The 24,734-nt window shown below is 35.3% G+C and overlaps 1 protein-coding gene across 4 annotated transcripts in view; it reads right to left on the bottom strand.

The window, feature by feature from the left end:
- Positions 1 to 5,184: 5,184 nt before the first annotated feature.
- The window catches only part of CCDC82 (coiled-coil domain containing 82), a 33,786-nt gene continuing 14,236 nt past the window's right edge, over positions 5,185 to 24,734 (bottom strand). For 3 of the 4 annotated variants that reach the window (XM_017881987.1, XM_017881989.1, XM_017881988.1), the window contains 5 exons: positions 22,265 to 22,357; positions 20,013 to 20,137; positions 18,058 to 18,228; positions 12,186 to 12,368; positions 5,185 to 6,119 (listed from right to left, as the gene is read on the bottom strand). In XM_017881987.1, coding sequence (XP_017737476.1) covers positions 6,054 to 6,119; positions 12,186 to 12,368; positions 18,058 to 18,228; positions 20,013 to 20,137; positions 22,265 to 22,357 — 638 coding nt within the window. In that variant the 3' untranslated portion in view covers positions 5,185 to 6,053. Of the gene's footprint in view, positions 6,120 to 8,730; positions 8,793 to 12,185; positions 12,369 to 18,057; positions 18,229 to 20,012; positions 20,138 to 22,264; positions 22,358 to 24,734 lie in introns of all 4 variants that reach the window. The other variant, XM_017881990.1, reaches the window with a different exon arrangement.

The following is a 24,734-nucleotide window of genomic DNA, read 5'->3' as shown; positions in this document are numbered from 1 at the left end:
TTTTTTTTAAGACCTAGTCTCGCTCTGTCACCCAGGCTGGAGTGCAGTGGCGCGATCTCAACTCACTGCAACCTCCACCTCCCAGGTTCAAGTGATTCTCCTGCCTCACCGACCCAAATAGCTGGGATTACAGGCGCGCACCACCACGCCTGTCTAATTCTTTGTAGTTTTAGTAGAGAGGGGGTTTCACTATGTTAGCCAGGATGGTCTCAATCTCCTGACCTTGTGATCCACCCGCCCCGGCCTCCCAAAGTGCTGGGATCACAGGCGTGAGCCACTGCACCCAGCCTTCATTGGAACATACTTCTATCTCTATCTGTTCCTTCCAAGGCTAAGTTCCTCACTATTCAAGAGAAAAGCAGAAATATATATTTGTTAGATAAGGAAAATTTGAATGGAGAACTGTCATGAGGTGTCATTAAAGAGGACAAAAATAAAAAACTTTTATTTTAAAAGTTTTAGTTTTAAAAAGTTGTCTTCATCAGACAATATTTTCTTTATACTATAATGTTTTACATTTGGCATGAAAGAAACATGTAATAATTAAACTGAAACCATTCCATTCACTCTGTAGCCCTTCAGTAACATGGGATTTGATTAATAACATGCAGTCCTTAGTCAAATCAGCTATTACTAAATGATGTAACTTAACTTTGCTAGACATGGACATATCTTAAATTGTGAAGCAGGAATTTAATATTCATACTATATTCCAGTGGTGTAGGGCACTTCTTTGGAGGGTCTTTTCTTGTACACATTTACCCTTAAATAGACATTTAATTTCAAGTTGACATTATCATCAACATCTTCATTTCTGTTCTCGTCAGCTACAATGAAAAAATTACTTTTATAGCCACAGCACGTCTCATATATTATCCCTCTTAATCCACAAACAATCCTGAAAGATACTATAAGCCCATTTATAAATGAGAAAAACTAAGCCTCCTGAAAATTCAAGTACTTGCTCTGGTTCACATAACTAGAAAGTAACAGATGAGAACTCTAATTCAAGACTGACTTCATGGTGTAATGAAGGTGTCCAGTTTCACTTTTCTGCATATGGCTAGCCAATTCTCCCAGCATAATTTATTTAGTAGGGAATCCTTCCTCACTTTGGTGTTTTTGTCAGGTTTGTTGAAGATCAGATGGTTGTAGGTGGGTGGTCATATTTCTGAGTTCTCTATTGTTTGATTGATCTATGTGTCTGTTCTTATATCAGTACCATGCTGTTTTGGTTACTGTGCCTTGTAGTATAGTTTGAAGTTGGGTAGCATGAGGCCTCCAGCCTTTTTCTTTTTGCTTAGGATTGTCTTGGCTATTCAGGCTCTTTTTTGGTTCCATATGAATTTTAAAATAGTTTTTTCTAATTCTGTGAAGAATGTTAATGGTGGTTTAATGGGAATAGCATTGAATCTATAAGTTACTTTGGGCAGTATGGCCATTTTCACGATATTGATCCTTTCTATCCATGAGCATGGATTCCATTTGTGTCCTCTGATTTCTTTGAGCAGTAGTTTGTAGTTCTCCTTGAAGAGGTCTTACACTTCCCTTGTTAGCCGTATTCCTAAGTATTTTATTCTTTTTGTAGCAATTGTGAATGGGAGTTCATTCATGATTTGGCTCTCTGCTTGCCTGTTGTTGGTGTATAGGAATGCCAGCAATCTTTGCACTTTTATTTTGTATTCTGAGACTTTGCTTAAGTGGCTTATCAGCTTAAGAAGCTTTGAGGCTGAGACAGTAGGGTTTTCTAGACATAGAATCATGTCATCTGCAAACAAAGATAATTTGACTTTTCTTTTCCTATTTGAATACCCTTTATTTCTTTCTCTTGCCTGATTGCTCTGGGCAGAACTTCCAATACTATATTGAACAGGAGTGGTGAACTCTAGATGGATTAAAGACTTAAATGTTAAATCCCAAACTATAAAAACCCTAGAAGAAAATCTAGGCAATACTATTCAGGACATAGGCATGGGCAAAGAGTTCATGATGAAAACACCAAAAGCAATTGCAAAAAAGCAAAACTTGAAAAATGAGATCTAATTAACTAAAGAGCTTCTGCATAGCAAAAGAAACTGTCATCAGAGTAAGCAGACAACCTACAGAATGGGAGAAAATTTTTGCAATCTATCCATCTGACAAAGGTCTAAAAACCAGAGTCTACAAGGAATTTAAACAAATTTATAAGAATAAAACAAACAACCCCATTAAAAAGTGGGCAAAGGACATGAACAGACACTCCTCAAAAGAAGACATTTATGCAGCCAACAAACATACAAAAAAAAAAAAAAAAAAACCCAACATCGGTGATCATTAGAGAAATGCAAATCCAGACCACAATGAGATACTATTTCATGCCAATCAGAATGGCTATTACGTAAAAGTAAAAACAAAATAAACAAACAAAAAACCCAAAACAAAAATGACAGATGCTGGCGAGGTTGTGGAGAAAAAAGGAATGCTTTTTACAATGTTGGTATAAATTAGTTCAATCATTGTGGAAGACAGTGTGGTGATTCCTCAAAGACCTAGAGGCAGAAATACCATTTGACCCAGCAATCTCATAACTGGTTATGTACCCAAAGGAATAGAAACCATTCTGTTATACAGATATGTGCACATGTATGTTCACTGCAGCACTATTCACAATAGTGAAAGACATGAAATCAACCTAAATGCCCATCAATGATAGACTGGATAAAGAAAATGTGGTACACATACACCAGGGAATACTGTGCAGCCATAAAAAGAAATTAGATCATGGCCTTTTCAGGGGCATGGATGGAGTTGGAAACCATTTCCTTCAGCAAACTAATGCAGGAATAGAAAACCAAACATCACACCATCTCACTTATAAGTGGGAGCTGAATGATGAGAACATATGGACACATGGTGGGGAACAACACACACTGGAGCCTGTTGGTGGTTGGGTTGGGAAATGGGGAGCATTAGGAAGAATAGCTAATGGATGCTGGGCTTAAAACCTAGGTGATGGGATGATCTGTGCAGCAAACCACCATGGCACACGTTTACCTATGTAACAAACCTACACATCCTACACATGTACCCCGGAAGTTAAAAAAAAAGTTGAAGAAAAAAAGACTGACTTCAACCTTAATCACTAGTCTGGCTGCCTCAATAGCAAGTATGAAAGGAGTTATAGGGGAGCCAAACTATCTTCAAAGTAGCTCAAAGCTGCTCGAAGGCTGCAGTTTATCCCTCAGTGAACACTCTGGAGTCTAAGTAAGCCCTATTATACCTCCTAGGAATGAGTACTATGTAGATCTACTCATCTGAGTATGAGCAGACAAGTCAGGAAATACGGCCAATTGCATCCAACTGCCTGTACAATAGACATTTCTTTTCCCTTGTGTTTTCTGGTCTTATGGTTTTGTTCCCTGTCTTCATAACCGTAAAGCTTCTGTATAGCCCTGTGATTTTCTTCTAGAATTTCTTCCCTTTTACTTGTCCATTTGTCTTCCTCATCATCTCTGCTATCAATAGCTACCTAAAACTAAAGCACCTAACACTGTAGTAATAAATGGCCAAATCTAAAAAGTTTATAGTCATGTGAAATAAATGAGCATAAAAACTGTTTTTGTAATTAGCTGGGCGTGGTGGTGCACGCCTGTAGTCCCAGCTACTCGGGACGCTGAAGCAGGGGAATCAATTAATTGCGGGAGGTGGAGGTTGCAGTGAGTGAGATCGCGCCACTGCATTCCAGCCTGGCGGCAGAGTGAGGCTACGTCACAAAAAAAACAAAACAAAACAAAACAAAACAAAAAACTGTTTTTGTGTTGTTATTGAATCAATGATATTGATGGTGATGATAATAAAATAATATGTCCTAATACCTGTAAAGGTTAATTCTATTTTTCAACATTTCCATTTTCTTATGAACTACTTGCTTTTTACCCCCTAATACATGTTAATTCTCACTTCCTAATAGCTTTTTTGCCAGTCTTTTGATGTTACCACAACCTAAAAGCCTCTTGTATTTTCCAGATTCCTACAAAGTAGCATGTATGCTTGGTTGCAATGACCTTAGACATCAGACAAACTACCTATAAGCATTTTATGATCAACAGGGAGCTGTTCCAATAGGAAAAGTGCTTCAAGCCAACAAGATAGTTGATCCAGATAAGTCCTTGGAATTATTAGTACCTTAATTTACAAATTAACTGCATGCTGTTAAAAGTAAGAGATATATTTTAAGATTACTCTTCAGTCATCTCAAGCTTGTTTGTAATGTCCCATATGATAACTGATGCTTCTAGGTAATTGGAGATACTTTAGAGATCATTTTTTTCTTTTTCATTTCTTCTGGCCTTCCTTTTTATAAATCATTTGTGATCTTTTACCATTCCTCCTTGACTATCACTTCTAACTCTGCCTTGCTTTTTTGGGGGGACACTGTCTCTTCATCTTCACCTTTCAATAACGGCTTTATTTTTATTCCCTGGAATTTAGTTAAGAATTATTTTGCCATATGCCAGGGAAATACGAATGAGAATACAGCTATGTAGGGATGTAGGGCAGGCACGGTGGCTCATGCCGGTAATCACATCACTCTGAGAAGCCGAGGTGGGTGGATCACCTGAAGTCAGGAGTTCAAGACCAGCCTGGACAACATGGTGAAACCCCATCTCTACTAAAAAATACAAAATTAGCCAGGTGTGGTGACGCATGCCTGTAATCCCAGCTACTCAGGAGGCTGAGGTGGGAGAATCACTTGAACCCAGGAGGCAGAGGTTGCAGTGAGTAGAGATCATGCCATTGCACGCCAGCCTGGGTGAAACTCCATCTCAAAAAAAAAAAAAAAAAAAAATACAGATATGTGAAATTTCCATTTCACAATGTTTGAAAGGTATGCACTCCTCATTAAACATCAACATCAGTACTTTCAACACATTGTGAGTTTTTTCCACCTCATTTGTTTACAATAATAATATGGATAATTTCAGGAAATGAATTGTAGAAAATATTAACTAATTTCCATATATGAGCTTAACGTAGCTTTTTATGGATACGTACATTACGGTCCGTGCCATGAGTCACCTAATAGATGAATCCAAGTTCAACCAATACTTCCATTAAGAAAAAAGTATCTAAAGTTCCACAGTAGAACAGATCCTACTAGAATATCACTTTTAAGAATTAAAAATACAGAACAGACAGGGTTCATTTGTTCACTCTGCAACCATTTTACTTCATTACTTTATGGGAAAATTTAGATGTGCAAAGCAATGCAGATACCAAAATATGCTTTCCAAGTGCTTCTGGCTGAGTTTGTCTCTTTTAGCAATTCTGACCCTACGATATATATTTATATGGAAAAAGCTATGGATAAAAATAAATAAAATACATCTTAATCATCCACATATAGACAAAATTGAATAAAAAAGTAAGAACATTATAAAGCATGAAAATGTATATAAAATTATTCCTGAATGTGAGGGTTGAAAGACTCTGGAGGCCTGAAATCTATTTGAAAGAGAAACTTTCAAGAAAAGGAAAAAAGCATTCCTCTACTTCGAATAGATATGCTATGATCTGATTCTGAAGCAAGGGGACTGAAGTGAATGATATATTGAGGTTTCTTCCACAGTCCACTGATTTAGATGATAGCAGTAAAAAATGTATCAATGAAAATCATTTAATACTGTAAAAGGACAGGAATTCAGTAAAAGTACATGTAGATGTTAGTCTAAATACATTTTTAAAATACAATATATTTTGACTAACCTGACAGAATATGAACAGCTCATTCACTTGATAGTCATCTGTTACAAAGCCATTATTACGTAACTTTAAAACATATTTACAGACTTAAAAATTAAGACAATGCTTTTATGTACATCAGATAAAAGTTTAATTAGAGTGTAGAGTGCCATTTCACAGGAATTAAGATAATTATGTTTTAAACAAAATATTTTGCCACAAAGATATAGATAAAATGTATAAATACATCACATGATACAGAAAAACAAGAATCATGATCTTCACATTTACAGGAATTTAAAAAATCTTCTCTGATGGAAATGTGTTACAATTCAGTCAAACTTCTCTCCTTGAAAGTAATCCGCAGAATTGAGATATTCTTCAAGTTGACCATATTTCTGCATATACAATAGAAAAGCTAGTTATTTTTTTACTCAAAGCAATGAAGATAAACTGGGCCTTTGCAAACTACAGACACAATCAGGATAAGTTCATTTCATGGTAATCATGAACAAAAATCTTTTTATGATAAACAGGAACTTAATTTCAAATAAGCATTTCTAACTCATAGAAAGAATATTATTCAATTTTTGAACAGCTTCAATTATAATCTCTCCTTCCTCTCCTTCCTTGCCTTCCTTCCTTCCTCCTTCCTTCCTTCCTTCCTTCTTCCTTCCTTCCTTCCTTCCTTCCTTCTTCCTTCCTTCTTCCTCCTTCTTCCTTCGCTTACCTTCCTTCTTCCCTTCCTTCCTCCTTCCTTCCTTCTTCCTTCCCCTTCTTTCTTTCTTTCTTTCTTTCTTTCTTTCTTTCTTTCTTTCTTTCTTTTTTTGAGATGGAGTATCACTCTGTCGCCCAGGCTGGAGTACAGTGGCCAGATCTCAGCTCACTGCAAGCTCGGTCTCCTGGGTTTACGCCATTCTCCTGCCTCAGCCTCCCGAGTAGCCGGCACTACAGGCGCCCGCCAACTCGCCCGGCTAGTTTTTTTGTATTTTTTAGTAGAGACGGGGTTTCACTGTGTTAGCCAGGATGGTCTCGATCTCCTGACCTCGTGATCTGCCCGTCTCGGCCTCCCAAAATGCTGGGATTACAGGCTTGAGCCACCGCGCCCGGCCATAATTTTTCTATTATTATGCTTAGAGTAGAAATGTAGTAACCTCAATAACTTAATAAAAAGTTTGTTGAACATACATATCAAAGGCTCTGCTAATGACTGTCTGGGTACAATATTTTAAAAAGATACTTTCCCTGCCCCTAAGGAGAATAGAGTTCAGTAGTAATACACCAATAATAATCAGTAATAAGTGCCAAAGGAGGTACAGACACTGTCATGAGGGTTCAGAAGAGAGGTCATGGTTAGTTGAGGTAAGCAGCAAAGAGTGGCATTTAAATTGTCCTGGAAAAAGAGATTTGGTAGGCAAAGAGTTGGTGGCAAGAGTTTTCAGTAAGAGACAATAGTCCATCAAAGTGACACGACAAGAAAACATGGGATTTGACTACAACCTGGGTATTTTTAGGAGAACAGAGAGAGCTACAACTGAACCAAAGAGACTGAGTTCAGAGAATAAAAATTATAAAATACTGGTTAAAGAATTGAACTCATCATTTGACAGGAAATGGAAGGTTGCTAAAGGTTTTGGAGCAGGGGACTGAACTGATCTAAGGTGTATTTTAGGAAAATTGGTAAAACATTCATTCTAGAATAGTTCAGCAACTAGTTATGGGTCTATGACAACAATTTAGGTCATGAGGGCTCAAATTTGAGTGATAGCAATGAAGATGAAGAGTAAAGAACAAAGTAGAACAAGTTAAGAGAGGAGTCAAGAATGATTTAGAGATTTCAAAGTTGACAGAGTAGAATAATGGCAGAGTTATTCTGCAGGCTGTGGGAGGGAAGGAGATACATGATTTCAGTTTCAGACATATAGAGTTCAAAGTATTTACTTCAGTGAGGGGATTAATGACATACTAGTTTCTTGACTCTGTTTATGAACTCTGTTTCTATCTTCAGTGAAATGAGAGAGGATCCTGGTGACCCTGACTTTTGTGGTGACAGGGACCTACAGAAGGGAATGTGAGAAGTGCATTTTCATTCTAGACATTGAAAGCCATGAAACTCTTTTTTACAACCCTATGATATCTCACTGGATCTCCTTCTAAGGGAAGATGGAAGCACATTAACACAAGGGGAAATATCCTAGGGACTACTTAGGAATTTTCTTCGACCTAGTACTTAGGTAGGTTTTATTAGATACAAGTAAAGTACTCTAGGATTAGAAACCTATACTTGAAAAGTTTGACTGTTTTTATGCTTTTCATATTACCTTTCTTCATATCCTCTTTATTTATTAAATTACTTTTGGAAAATTAAAATTAAAAAAAATTATTTTTAGAGGCACGGCCTCACTATCTTGCTCAGGCTGGCCTTGAACTCCTGGGTTCAGGCGATTCTACCACCTCAGCCTCCCAAGTAGCTGCAACTATAGCTGTGTACCACCACACACATCTAGGACACAATTAAAATCTATCTCAGTTATACTAAGATAGGAGGAAGGAAACCCTCTCCTTGCTTTCATTGCAAGTAACAGCTAAGATTAATCAATCACTTACTAATTGCTAGGTCCTATACTAAATGCTTAAAACGTGTTACACATCTAATCTCCACAATCAAAACCCAATTATTATTACTGCTTTAGTTCCTACTTTCCAGATGAGAAAACTTAGGCTTAGAGAAATAAAATAGTTTGCTCCCAAATTCTACTGCTAGTAAGTGGCAAAGCAAATACTTAAGCCTATACTTCTAAGCAGTATAGAGTATGCTGTTTCTGAGATTTAAATGGTGTGACTAGGACACAGCTTTGGCAAGAAAAAAATAAATAAAAACTTGAAAAGGAAAGTGAAACTCACAGACATTGCAGTTAGTATTACTCTCCCATCCTCTCCACCTAAAGACGCTGCTCTCATAATTCTTTACTAAAAATTTGGAGGGTTTTAATACTGAAGACTACTTACTTCAATAGTGAAGACTATTCTCTTACAACACCTGATGAACCTACTGATGAAAACAGTTGGAACTGTGGAAATGAAGTGTGGGAAAGAGGTCAGAATATAAGAGAAGTTTGGAATCTTCTACTCAGAAGTAGCAACTAGAACTCAGAAGGTAATTGATTTGCCAAGGAAACTTTGAAAGGATGAGGACAGAATTCAGTGTTAACAGGTACTTTTTAGCAGTGATCCTCAAACTTTTATTTACTTAAGAATCACCAATGCTAAAAATATTGGATGTTTAACATTCCAAGGATTGTCATTCAATATATCTGGGATGAGGCTAGGGGATTATACAGTTTTCAAAACTTCCAGGTGATTCTGACATAGGTAGTTTAGAGCCATGTTTTGAGAAACATCAGTTTAAGGGGTGGGGAAAAAAAGGGCAAGGGAAAAAGTTAAAAAGGAGGGGAAAGAGAAGAAATGAGAAGCGTTTAAGGAAGGCAAGGAATACCTAATTACAATTTTAAATTATTATGTATATGACAATATTTATCAATACATTTAAAATTTACTTTACATACAACTGTCACTTGTAACAGTTTTACATACAGTATTTACAGTATGAATGGGCACTTGATATTTCTATTGACATGCTTTCTTTAGTACCTGGTGTTCGTGCATCCACCAGCCAATCCCAACAATCCTATCTTCAACTTTCCAGGAAATCCCATCATCATATACACTTTCTTCTTAATGAACAAATATTCACTGGAATTTTGCCAGTGTCATATTAGAGTATGTTATTGAACTCTTCTTTAGAATAAGACATAATTATCTTTATCAAATATTTTGGTTTTATTATAATTTTCCTATTATTTGTCCTTTTCTTAAACTCAAGTTGCTCCTACACTCCTTTAGTATCATTACATTAAAAACAGATCACCCTAGTTCAACCTTTAGAAGGAAGAACAAGAATGAAGTCAGTCTAGTTGGCATGTCTTTGGGAAGACATGCTGAGACATCCTGAGATAATTAAAGTAAAATGGCTGAAGAAGCAGGTAAGGGAAAAAGTAAGGTGTGGAATACAAGTTGGAGGCAGAAAGACAGGAACAAATAGTACGTGTAAGGCAAAAAAAGGGGTTGACATAATTGGGAAATATGAGCGGAAAGTGCCATGGCGATGGCATTCAAGTAACACTGAGCCCCAGGCATTCTAAAGGGTTAGAATAACTGTGACTACCAGACTGTAGCTAAAGGCAGCACACATCACAAAGCACATGCAGTGCTATCACTCAAAGGCACACAGTGAGAGGGACAGACAGAGTGAGGATGGGAAATGTCAGAGCACTTGACAAATTTGGAAATTTCATCACAGCACAAAAAGCTGCAAATGGGTTTATATTGGCTATAAACTTCCGTGGTTTCTAGGAAATCTTTTGAGAAAACCTAGGAACAAATTTTTTAACTGGAGAAATCTCAAATAAAATGAAGGTCTTTGGTATTTTCATGTGGAAAAAATGTGCATATTGTCCTAGACATGCACAATCTTGAAATATTATTTCAATGCCTAATGCTAAATATTATTCTTTATGTATAACATGACACTTGGTTTTCTTGAAAAGAAAGCCTAAGCTCCTTTCTTTTCCTAAGAAAAGAAAGCCAAGTGTTATATTATGCATAAAGAATAACGTTTTTTTTTTTTGAGACGGAGTCTCGCTCTGTCACCCAGGCTGGAGTGCTGTGGCCGGATCTCAGCTCACTGCAAGCTCCATCTCCCGGGTTCACGCCATTCTCCTGCCTCAGCCTCCCGGGTAGCTGGGACTACAGGCGCCGCCACGTCACCCGGCTAGTTTTTTTTTTGTAGTTTTAGTAGAGACGGGGTTTCACTGTGTTAGCCAGGATGGTCTCGATCTCCTGACCTCGTGATCCGCCCGTCTCGGCCTCCCAAAGTGCTGGGATTACAGGCTTGAGCCACCGTGCCCGGCCTAAGAACAACGTTTTTTAAAATTCCAGGTCCTTCTGGTGTTCTAAACCTTGTTCAGCTTTTTCTAGGATACATGATTTGGAAATGCTTTTTTCTTCAAGAAGTTTAATGTTCTTCCCCACATATGATAGTATTATATAACATATACAGTATATGCACAGTGATTTTTCTGTACCTAGTATCCATTTCTTTATAACTGTGCTATCCCAATAGGTTTTGCAATTCCACTAGAGGATTGGCAACACTTAAAGTCATCAATAAAAGCATTTAAGAATTTAATGTCGTCTAGGAAAATGAAGACGGGAAGTTACTGAGTAAGTGATTCCTCTCCGGTAAGGCAAATGAAAAAGTATGGATAAGGGGAGAGAAACATTTGGAGTAGCAGAAGTAGAAGCAAAGTAAATGGCAAAAAGCTGAAGAAAGTAAAATGAGAGAAAGAAGACTTAAGGATCAAGATGTGGGAGGCAGGCAAGATCACTGGGTGGTGGTTTGTGGTGGGAGAGTAATTGTCAAAGGGAAACCAATAATGATGTCATTCTCTAGACTGGGAGACCTCCACTAAACATGACATGTGCTAAAAAAGTTTCTTTCCCTCTGCCTAAGCTCTCTTGCCTCATTTTTTATACTCCTCTTTTACAAATTTCCCTATGATATAATCCAGGCAATGGATCTCAAGTCAGGCTTTTTTCTTTTCTTTTAAAGATTAACTGTTGGTAAGAGTTGCCTGAAAATCTACTATTTGTTCTCTCTTATACATTCATGTAACTAGACTTGTTTTAGAAGACTGCAGTCATATTAGCATTCTTTCCATATACCATAAAGAATTCTAAAAGCTCTGTGAGCAGACCAGAGCTTATGAGCTGCCAGCAGATCTTCGGGAATCCAGTGCACTCTTCAAAACCCCCACTTTACTCCTTATATCAAATTTAGTGATCAATAGGATATGGGGGAATCAAAATCAGTGCCATGGCCTGAAACCTCTGCATTCCCCTCGACCTTCAGTTAGTGTTCACTGCTCAGTACCATGTCCTCAAGAAGAGGATGTGGGTGGTATTAGAACTGGCAGCCAAGATCCTTTCCTCAGACTGGCACCAGGTGCTTCTTCACTCTCAGGTCAAAAGAACTGTTCTAAAGAATAGGAAGCAGACAAGCAGAGGTGAGTCCTATACTCTGTCAAAGAAAAAATCAGGGGACTTAATATATATGTAAGCAATACATACATAAAAGCAAAAGGACAGAGGTCCTTCAATAAAGGACAGTATTAATGCTTGTTAAAATTTATCTGATGGGCCGAGTGAATCCTTAGAACATCAGGGCATCTATTCAGAAGGACAATGATAAGCATGAAAGGAATGAGTGGAAGAAGAGAAAATACAAAGGAGAGAAAAAAAGAGATTACCTTAAATTTCGCTATCTTCTAATCATTTGTTTCCTTTTGCTGATCACAATTAGGCTTCAGAATGTACATGATGAGATTGTCATATATTCACCTTACCTTCTTAATCCAGCCTCTTTCTTTTGACTGCTTGAAAATTCTTTCCACTGTTTCTTTAACTTGTTCATCTTTAACTTCTCTCTTTGCAAGAGAGCAACATTCCTGGTATAGTTTGAATTTAAAATGTTTCAGTTTATGATAAATTCTGGTACGGTCTGCACAAATTCTGCCAACAGTGAACACCTAAATCAAGAAATAAAGATTATTATCTGACAAATGAAGTGAATAATATGGTAATGAATATATATCCTTTCTTGTTTTTGGATTTTCTTTAGTAGTAGAATCAAAATGCATTGTTAACTTTAAATGTTTACACAATTATTCCTTTACCTTCTCTTACTTATACAACTAGTCAAACACTGAGCACCTGTGAAGTTTCAAATATTGGGCTAGGCACTAGAGATATATAAATAAAATACTTATTACCTGTATTAGGGAGATTACAGTTTTGAGAGAAAGACAAATGTTACAAAACAACAGGAAAAATGCTATGTCCAAGATGCTATCAAAATGCTAGCAAGGAAGGGCACTTCGCCCAATCCAGAGAGGAGAAAAGTCCCCAAGCAGATCAAGCTTGAACTAAATCTTGAAAACACAAGAGTTTTCCAAGTTTGGGAAAAACAGAGAAATGGCTTTAATGTAAGGCAGAAGGATCGGCAAAGTAAAAAAAAAAAAAAAAGGGAAAGAAAAGTATTATAAGTCCATATTTACTAAGTTAAAATGCCTGGATTATAATAATTTTCTAGGTATAAAGCAACATGTAAAACTGAAAGAAACTCTTATACCAAAATTAAGTATTGGCATTTTTTTACTAGATACTTTTCTCCCCCCCCCCAAAAAAAAATGATGTAAAGTAAAAAAATAACTGTGTTTAGGCATACTGGTTGCTTTACTTAAGGTGTTATATATGAAAATAAGACATTAATATTGCTGTCAGCCAGCTAATAAGTAATTTTAATTCCTACGTTTACATGGCTTCTATAATTAAAACTCTTTTTTATGAATCAAACAACCAGAAACTTTCTCTTTCAGAATGTTTTGAATGTTTCAAGTTTGTTATGAAGACTACAGCCTAAAATAGGAAGACAGTCTCAAGTCTCACTGCACTGACGCAAATTATTTACATATGTATATAATAATATAAATATATAAAAAGCAAACCCATCTTGGGAGGAAAATATATAATATAATACGATACATAGTTAATATATAATATATATAAAATATATTATATAAAATATATATTATATATAATAAATATAAACATGTTATATATAATATATAATATTTGGTCCAGTGCAGTGACCAAATATATTTTTTATATATAAAATATATATAGTATTATATATAATAAGTATTATATATATTTTATATATTATATATATATATTTTTTCCCCCCAAGATGGAGTTTCGCTCTTTCACCCAGGCTGGAGTGCAGTGGCGCAAGCCTGGCTCACTGCAACCTCCGCATTCCGGTTTCCCTGCCTCAGCCTCCTGAGTAGCTGGGATTATAGGCGCCTATTACCATACCCAGCTAATTTTTTTTGTATTTTTAATAGAGATGGGGTTTCACCATGTTGGCCATGGTCTCGAACTCCTGACCTCATGATCTGCCTGCCTCGGCCTCCCGAAGTGCTGGCATTATAGGCGTGAGCCACCACGCCTGGTCAATATATTTTTACCTACATTATTTTACCCACTGTAGAAAATGCATCAGAAAGGGCTCCAAACATGATGATGTGGTCAATCTTACTCTCATGGAGTAACCTAAGGAAAGAGTAAACTTCTTGCTGACTTATGTATTTGTGTCTTTACCTAAGTTCACTAATGGGTTATGCTTTCATGAGTACAAGTGGTATAGTTTTAATATTTATCTGTGTAACCTGTGTTCTGTCTGACAGAAAAATACACTTGTTTCCTGAAGCCACACTGCAAGGAAACATACAAGTGATGATAGACAAAACAGGAGTATGTTTCCAAAAATGAACAGAAGTTATATCACAACAATTGGCAACAATCCGGTTTAATGAGTTTTCTTGTGGAAAATTGTATTTCGGACATTTTACTACCCTTCTTTAAATCTCCAAAAGTTTAAGAAAATCATGTTCAGATTTCTGTTCATGGCTCCGTAAAACCTCCCTGTTTTCAGATCATTAGGAGTAAACAGTAATTACTGTTCATGGCTTGCTTATTAAAATTAACTTTTCCAATTCAACCTTATCATCAAAGCAGTCCTGGTAGTAATGACATTTCAGCAATTCAGTTGCTAATACTTCCAACTTCGTGTAAAAAGACAACACAAAAGTTGCAGTGACTATAAGGGTACCCTGTGTGTCTCCGTTTCTGCCATCAAAGTAGACTGTGTGGGAGAACTCAGCTACAGCTATTCTGTATGAAGTATAGGCATATGATAAAGTGATTTGTATTTCTATCACACATATTCTGTATTTCCACAAAACAAGAGGAATTTATCTGTATAGCATTTTTAAGTTGAAATGAGAGGGAAGGAGAGGTGTTTAAAAATACTATTTTTTTTCCTGTATGAAAAACAAGTATCCTTTGAAAATATTTAACATCATGGTTTACTTCTTTCCACTACTAATTCCTACCCCTCTTGGCATCTACTTATCATCATATAGATCTATAAATCGAAAATTACCTTAAAATGTTCTTGTATTATTTTTTCCCAAAACATGATCACATTTTATACGGAAGAACCTACATGGAAGGGCACCACTGCTGTAAAGTTTCACAGAATACAGTAGATGCAAAGGATAGGTGTAATACTCCAAGTGAACTTAACCCCTCACCCATTCCTGTTTTTAGTATATTGTTACAGTCCATTGTATTTCTTTACCATATGAATTGCAGTATATAGTACAATACAGCTTACACTGTAGGAATCAATTTGTATAAAGTACTAAAACAGGTAACATTAATTTATGGTGTTAGAATAATTTCCTTAAATGTCCAGAAAAATATATTTAGAACAACTATAATTATCTAGTTCAATTTCCATACATTAAGGAAACTATTCTAACAAGAAAATTAGTATAAAAAATACCACAGATAGAAAAATAAGTGCTGTGGTGAGTGTTCACAAAGCAGATGAGGAAGATGACATATAAATGATGACTGGTCCACTATGCAGGGTTAAGCACGGTTATATGAACTGATAAATATGAGTCTGAGTCAGTTCAGTTATCAGTATGAACCAACTGATCGTACATATGTAAAAATTGGAAATGGAGCTAAAAATTATCACTGAATTTTCCTAAAGCCGAAGAAAGAATCTCATTTCTAATTTAACAGCTATATCATATAGAGTATAAATTAAATCTGGATAACAAACTGAGGCAAGGAAATATAATGAAACATGCACTATGCAGACTTGGTAATATTCAGCTAACTGTAGGTAGCTTTTTGAAGTATTTCTGTAAGCTTTTATTTATATGCAGAGGAGCCAGCTCCTTATGGAAGTATGAAGAACAAAGAAAAAAGATTCTCAAGGAAACAGTAAGTCTGGGGAAAAGTTTGTTTTCTGTTTCAGGGTCTTCAGAAACAGGTAGTACAATACCAATCCAAACAGTTCTATTTGCCCTTGTTTGGTTGGTTGGTTGTTTTTTGCACGGACATATTATACAATGCCATTTGCCTCAAAAATTATTGCTTCTTCCCAGCTTATCCTAAGCATCTTAATGAGTCTGGATAGACTCTGGGCAAAACTAAACATAAATCCAAGATGGTTTTTAGTTCTCCCAAACTACCTTTCAGATTTCACAACTCTCTTTCATCCAGGTAATTTCCTTCTCATCTGTGTCCTTAAACTTTATCAAAATCTGGTGGTCCAAGGCCTCTCATCTCAGGACCCTATCAATACTGCTATAACCAAAATTACTCTTCCCTCAATAATTTCACTTTCCATCAAGACATCCTTTCTTTCAAAGAAGCTGCAGTAAGGAGAAAAGTTTTCTTATGAAACAAATTTGATGTTAAGTGAATTCCTTAAAAGTATTATTTGCACCCTCAAAAAGAACCCTAGTTAATCCTAAAGAGTCTCAATTTTATGTAACTACAAGCAGCAACACAAAATAAAGAATTAGTTTTCAAAATAACTTGAAGATGGGTGTGGGGTTACAAACAATCTCTTTAATGCTCTGGATCATAACTACGTTTATTTTCCCTCCCTCCCTCCCTCCCTCCCTCCCTTCCTTTCTTTCTTTCCATATATGCATTTACATTGTATTGAAGTAGGATGTAAAATAAATTTTAAGCCATTCTTCACTTTAAAGAAAAAATTACTGAAAAAACAATTTCATTTAAAAACAATCACACTCTCTTAACATACACAATAACTAACAACGTTCACATACAGTTATATATGTATACACACATTTTTATCAGATGCCAAGACAGTGCAAATACTAATTACTATTATACTTTCAAACTGGCATTATTTATCAACTTCATGATTATACCATTTGATTTTTACTGAACTGCTTTGCAAAAGATAAACTTATAGACATTGAGTATGTATATAGCTTTGTGACTCTAGCTCTAAAATCTAGTATTTTAAAAGATATATATTACCCCTTTTTTCCTCTAGGAATCTTACTTTCCATGAACTTACTAGTTTCAATGCAACCTTGATAGCACTGCATTTGATCATTTGATTTGAAAATACTTTGCCACTTTAATAGTTATCAACTGGCATCTTAAGGTAGTTTTAATTATATATCCTTACATGCAGAATAAGCATTTTCCCATATATTTGTTAACTTTTATAGTTCTCTCATGTGACTGGCAATATTGATGTTCTTTGCTTTTAGTTCATGCTTTCAGTTTATTCTTTGTTTTTTTAAATATTTGAATAACTATTTTATATAGAATCTTTACTACTTCACAGGAATGTCAGAGCTCTAGAAGTGATTTTCTTACTCTACTTTCCTCTTCAGGATTAGCTACAGATAGCAAAGACCATGAATGTACAGCGATGTATTTGATCTGCATAACAGAACATGGTCCCTAATGTATGAAATCACTTTTGCTAGGACTCCAAGTATCTTATGTCATAAAAAGTCATAGATCAGTTTTAAACAATGGGGAAATGTGCATATGACTATTAAATATTTATATATTTATATTTTATAGTGACATATCAAACAAAACATTACCGACCAATTCTGAATTCATTATCTCCATAAAACCTTCTAAGTCATTATTGCAACCCAGATCTCTCAGAGGGATCTGGTCAACTACTGCTCAATAATACTGAGAAATCACTACCCAGTTTAATAGAGGAATTCAGATAAATATTATATTTCCATCTTAATAATTGACTGAGAGGATTCGGAGCCAACTTTGGGTCTCTACCTCTCTAAACATACACCTCCTGCATGGATATGTAGACTCACAAGAAAAAGCTCTCAGTATTTTGCATTTATAAATGTAATTTTTGCATTTGTAAATGCAGCAATCTTATAAAGATTGAAAAAATAAATAGAAGTTGCCAGCATCTGTGCTTTTTATCATTTCACATTATACTGCTATGCTCTTGTCTAAAAAACACTTACTCTTCAATTTTTTCTATTCATACAGAATTAATAGCATCTTAACTATGTGGTGATTGCTCTAGACTCAGACATACTTCTAACAGAGTCTAGTTGAAGTACAGTGTTTTTTGAATTCTCTCATATTAGATGAACAGCTATCTTCCATTATTTACTTGTGGGTTGCCAATTCGGTGGACTATATGCCAAAAATGTTTCCACTTGGGTCAAATTCTCCTTAGGATACTTAGGGTTATCTGTGCAAGTTTATGAACGAAAAATTTCTAAATACTGAAAATTAAAATTAGAGGGAAGAAAATACCTGCTTATCATGGGACATGAAATTATCTATTTTCATGGTCCTGGTGTTATACAACTGTCCTGATAAATGCACTGAATATTTACAGTAGCGATGCAGTCCACAAGCCTGGCAGGAACAGTTTTCAGGATTCTTCAAACGAATACTTACATTACAATAATTTTCCACCCGCTCCTGAAAACAAAAAATATAAAAAATGTTTAAAAGATAAAGAATAAAAATAAAAATAAGAATCTAATCAAATTAAAACATCTTAGGAATCACAATATAAAGAGATATAAGAGCAAAACACCCTGGCATTTCTTACTTTAATATTCAGCACACAGTAGGTATTTTACAAGATACGTTTAAATAAATTTATAATCTTGGCTATTGCATGAAAATAAACCAGACTAGGAAAAAACTAGTTTCATATCTCTTACACTTATGTGGTTGCTACTTCTTTTCCATTTCTCATCTCTAATTAGTGTTAATGAGGTATCAGTTAAAAATAGAAGCAGCAACAATGTAGGATGATATAAGAAAAATAATTCAAGTAGGCTAGTTAAAACTTGAGAAAAAAAATCACACTCACTTTCCATTGTATGAATTATATATTTTCCACAAAAATATTCCAGAAATAATTCAATCCTCCTATGATAACTTACTACAGTCCTGTGGAAAAAAAAAGTCGGCACTAGGTCTGCCATGTGTCTGGTATTCATATGGACAGTTTAATAGCTCAGTTATCCATGAGTAAACAAACTAAGAAAACACTTGGTATTCACAAATAAGCTTCATTATTAAGCTATGAAGTTACTTGTCCCTGAGTATATCTGCTTATGTTCTAGGCCTGTGCTAGATACTACTATTCTAATTGGTAGCATAGATTAGGTTTAATACAGTATTTGAACTGCAAACAATGAGCATATTAGCATGGTTACTAAATCACATTCATATCCTCTACCAGCTGGATGGTAATTAAGTATCCAATATACTGACAGTTTACTTTTTATGTTATATGATTGAAAACTGTATTTTCTGGTGGTCAACTTTTCATATTTCTCATACTTCATGGCACTTTATGACATGTATTACTTACAGGCTGAAATTCAGGCTGAATAAATAACTAATCACCTTCCTTTCCTGCTTCTGCTGTACTCCATGGAAGCACATGTTAAGATGAAACCTTTATTGACCTCTATCAGCTCAGTTCTCCGAGTGACTACCATCAGCAGAGCACCCCTGATGACTAACACTGGATATATAAGTGAAAACAAACTTTGTTGGGTTAAGCCATTGGGATTTTATTGTTGGTTTATTTTGTTTGTCATATTCTTTATCTTTTGTAGCATAACCCAGCTCATCCTAATTAAGATCTTACTGAATCATCTGTGTCTCAATTTTTCAGCTAATACTTCTTGGTATCTTACAGTTATTATTCCAACATCATATTATCCAAATTCAGTATAACCCACCACAATATGGTATCATAAGAGGTAAACAGGTGTTTCATAAACAGAGCTTCATAGAGTAAAACACGAATTTAGGGAATATTGCATTACATATCCCCCTTTGAATATTTATAGTATAAATTCACATATAATGCTTGGGAAAAGTCTTCCAGTAAAGAAACCAGCTTACATTAAATCCACTGGTTCTCAAATTTCTTTGGCTATGGAACTCTCTTTTCTGACATAACAACACCCTGTGAGACAATCTCCTCATTTTAAAAGATGGGCTAAGCCCTGGATATGTTCTAAAGTTATTCATCATTTGGAACCACTTAATTATTGGATAGATATAGTTAATGTGAACGATTAAAACAATAATAGCTTTTAGAAGATGTGAGAAATAATAAGCTGATTATTTAACAAAGAAATGACAATATTTTAAAAGATTATTCAGTTTGGATTTTAAAATCCTGAGAGGTTTGCTGCCTCCACCCCCAAGAAGAGATTCAAAAACAAACTGTATACCTTATATTGCTCTTTCCAACGACTTCTAGATACTAAACTCTCTAGACGAGGCTGAACAAAGCGGTTATCCAAATAATGAAGAGATGTTAGCATATCTTTTGCATATGATTTTTGCCTTGTGCCATCTGTTCAGAGGATAAACAATAAAAAAACCATTTTGTTAATAAGAAATATTTAAACAATTTAATACTTAAAAATTTCTTCCCAACTTGGTCGGAAGCATTTAAATTAGGAAAAAAAAAAAGTAAAAAATCATTCCATCAGAACATTAAGAAAAAACAGGACAGGCTGGGCACAGTGGCTCACGCCTGTAATCCCAGCACTTCGGAGGCCGAGGCGGGTGGATCACAAGGTCAGGAGCTCGAGACCATCCTGGCTAACACGGTGAAACCCCATCTCTACTAAAAATACAAAAAATTAGCCAGGCGTGGTGACGGGCGCCTGTAGTCCCAGCTACTAGGGAGGCTGAGGCAGGAGAATGACGTGAACCCAGGAGGCGGAACTTACAGTAAGCCGAGATCGCACCACTATACTGCAGCCTGGGTGACAGAGCAAGACTCTGTCTCAAAAAGTTCTCTTTGCAAGCATCAAGCTTTTAACATTATTTTCTGATAACAAAAAAAGCCAGATGAAAAAGCTTACCAAATTATCTTTTATTCTCTTACACAAAACTGACATGAAATTAGCCCCTGAATTCCAGATAAAGTTCAAACTTCTGAATAGGCTTTCAAGGTCGTCTACAATTGACTCTATTCTACTGATCCCATGGTAACTCCTTGTATCAACAAATCAGAACACTCTTTTCTGTCTAGGCCTTTTCTCATTCTTCTTTAGCATGCTACAATTGTTACTGCCTTCCTGATTTGGTTCATAGTATATTCTCTACATATATCTGTCATAGTATGAATTTAAGCATTATTTTTCTGTTTTATTTGAAGTTTTATTAATTTATTTAGTTAATGAATTTATCATGTTTCTTTAAATAATCACAAATTCAAACACCTTACCATGGCTTACAAAGCCCTTCTGTCCTCAGCCTACTCCTCCAAACTCCTCTCTTTTCCTTCTTTCCTGTCTCATTCCACTTCAGCCACACAGGCCTTCTAGTTGTTCTTGAACACACCAAACTTATTCTTTCCTAAATGCCTTAGCACCTCCTTCGCCTTCTGCTAAGCAAGTAGTCCAAGTATTACTTGTTCCCTTTGTTTCATTCAGGTTTCTATTTAAAAGTTACCCCAAGAATTTTTGACTAATCTAACTAGTATATAACATAAACTTTACCTTCCCTTATTCTCAATCTTCTTACCCTATTTTACTCTTTTTTTACAAGAACTAATTACTCATTGAAATCATATTATGTTATATTTTGTTTACTCATTTATTGTCTGTCTCTCCTATTAGGCTATAAGTAACATAAGTGCAGGAATCTAACATGTCTTAAGTCACTGTCATATCCCCAGCCCTCAAATAATGCCTAGCTTATAGTAAGCATTCAATAAATATGTGTTCAATATATTGTAAATGAAATCTTATTTGGCAATTAGTTATTCAATACAATATATTTATAGTCTATTAAATGCCAGATTCTGTGCTAGATGCAAGAGAAATGGGGATATATATATCCCCATATATATATATACACACATAAATTTGCTCCTGCACTATGACAAGGGAAGAAAGCAAAAATACATTTTCAATACAAGATGAAAAGTGCATATAAATGAGCACTGAGTACTACCATACTCAGAATGATGGTGGCACAAATGAGAATGACAAATATTACGTGACTGGGTCATAGATAAGATTCATAGTAGAAATGTTTTTATACTCACCTAAAACATCTGGGACAAAAAGGGATTCTATTCTAAGAAGAAACAGCATGGACAAAGGCAGAAAAACAGAAAACAGCAAGGAACTTTTAATGAAATTCAGAGCTCAGGGAGGCTGGGTTTGGCACATGGGTATTAAGACACTCCGCTGTTTTAGGTGTTATACTGTCAAATTCACTGTTAACTCTCTAAGGGCAAGGACCTGTCACAAACTTACCTTCCACGTATCTCAGATAATGAACACTAACAAGCATTTTACATGAATGGAGTTTTGATGTAGTTGATCCTACAGGGAAAACACTGGAAGGTCTTACAAATGATCATCGATGGTTTTGTTTAATCTACATAGTTTTAAAAGTGAGGTTGTTTTAAAATTGGAAAAATAAATAAAAACCAATTGTTTCATTCATAGTATTAACTTACCATATAATGTTCCCAGAAAAGATTCATCTAAAGCATTGATCAGAAGAGCCTTCACAACTGTTTCAAAATGAGTATAGTGGTCACTAAAAGAATCTGAAATTAATTTTAAATATATATTAGAACAGAGCAGACAAAATAATTTCTTGAATACAATAGGTTCCATTCTCCAATGCTAAGAAATTAAAACTAGAGATAGCAGAAACAGCTTAATCATCCTAGCTTCCTCGATGACTTGTCTAGTCACGGAGCAAATCTCCATTTTCCAAACTTACTGGCTTCCAATCCAAACTGTCTAGTTGTAATTTCAAATCTTCACTTCCTGAACTTAAGAAAACTGTTCAGAGAATATTAAAATATGTTGTAAAAAAATAAAAAATTATCCCTTGAACACCTATATTTGTCAATTTGACACTTAGAAAGAACAAGAGAGAAAACCTCCAAAGACAGATTAATATGTCTTATTCTTTAAAACATGTTACATATGAAATTGTCCAGGGAACTGCTACCTTAGCCAGAACTCCAATGGCTACAAAAACTTCATTTCCCTTTTCATGCTGCCCCAGATTTAGGATTTTCTACATCAGTTTAGAAAACCTGTCTATTTCCTTCCCCATACCACATATTTAAGCCCACTTTCTCACTAACCAAATCTCATACATGACATCATCTGTTGTGACAGGCCAGGCAGTGGTAAGAGAGAAGATTCCTACTATTCTCATTACTTTTGGATCAGAGTTTATTATGACTGTGGAAATGTTCTCTATCAACCACGACCCCTTCCTTGATCCAACAGTCACTGTAGAATATATGTCCTGCTCGGGGCACCTGTGAGGACATATTAAGGGCAGACTGAGTATTTCAAGAAATATAGAAGATGTCTGACAAGGGATTAAAGCAAAATAAGACCTATCATTAGCAACCATGGATAGATTTTGACTCTCCTTCCACTTGAAGTATAAAGAAAGATGGGATTCAACATGGAAAACCCTCTTCATTTATATTTTAGTTACACAAAGGGCCGTATAACTCTCTTTCAGACTTTAGGGTACATTTTAGTATGCATTATTTTCTAAGGAGACACCTATAGAAGTGCTAAAGAGATAAAAAAAAAGTAATACTAAAAATCAGTGACAATAGCAGATCATTTGGCTATTAGCCTTTAGATGGCCTATGATTAAAGGCAATAATCATGGCCTTTAATGAATATAATATTTTCTTAAAAATCAGTAAAGCATAATTAAAAAATGAAATAATACTTCAATAGAATTTAACTTTGACTAGACTGTTATCAAACTCTGGATATAATATTGGGCAATTTTATTTGCGTTAAAATCCATGTAAACTGTATGTATAACAGCATTTCTCAAATGGTATTAAGAAACACTGGGAATATTAACAGATGTGTTGAGAAACAAATCAAATTCATCCCATGTGCACCTAAGTTTAACTATCATACAAGTTGCAATAGAATATTTCATCCTACTGAATGTCTCATTCTTGACTGTCCTTATGTCCAATGCTACTCATGTGTTAGTCTTGAGAACTGCTGTTCTATTTCAAAGACCCTGAGAGGAAATGAAAAGGGCAGAAATCAAAATCATTTGAGGAGTTTTGTCCCTAAGATTCTTTTTTTATCAGTGTGTAACAATGCACTTCAAAAAAGTCAGGAAAAAGGCTTCTATTTATTTATGCTTGAGTGGACTGGTGGATGGTAGTGGGATAATGCTCCTGGAATTTCAAATTGAAAAATATTACTGAGCAAAATATATGCCAGGCATCATTGTAAGCATTTTATGTGAACTGCTTTATTTTTCAAAACAAGCCTGTGGGATACTACCATTACCCTAGATTCATTTCTGGTTGGGAAAACTGAAATATAGAGAGGATGAAAGACTTTCCTAAGACCAAACAGTAAGTTTCGGAACTAGGGCTGGAACCCAGTCTAACTCTAGATTATATGTTCCTATCCCCTAGTTAAATATTGTTATACATGGTAGATTTGATATATGTCACAACACAAAATTTAGACTTGGATGGAAAACTGGAGAAAATAAAATTCAAATCTCCCATCTCAAGAAAAATGGCATTCTCATTGACAAAATAACTTATCCAAGGTGACACAATTAGACAGAGGCAAAAATGAGGCTTAGAGCTCAGCTCTCCTCCAGAGCTTTTCTCAGTGCTTTAATCCCTATATTGAATGAGCTTCTGTGGAATGTCCCAGGAATATTGTTTTAAACAATATTTTAAATATTTTAAATAAGCTTTCCCCATGACTATTTTAAAAAACTGGAAAAAGTATAAAAAAGGAAACTATATTTGTGTTTATGCATAACTTATTTTTTTCTAAAGTAATCAATTTCCTTATAGCCAATCATTTGGTAGTCTCATCATTCTTCGTTGATTTCCTTGTATCCTATACCACATACTAATTTCACATATATGCCAAGATTTTTTTTTTTTTTTTTTT

The sequence above is a fragment of the Rhinopithecus bieti genome, unplaced genomic scaffold, assembly GCF_001698545.2.
Source record: "Rhinopithecus bieti isolate Rb0 unplaced genomic scaffold, ASM169854v2 scaffold_12653, whole genome shotgun sequence".
In the NCBI taxonomy this organism is placed as follows: Eukaryota; Metazoa; Chordata; class Mammalia; order Primates; family Cercopithecidae; genus Rhinopithecus; species Rhinopithecus bieti.
This window is presented reverse-complemented; position numbering and strand designations above follow the sequence as displayed.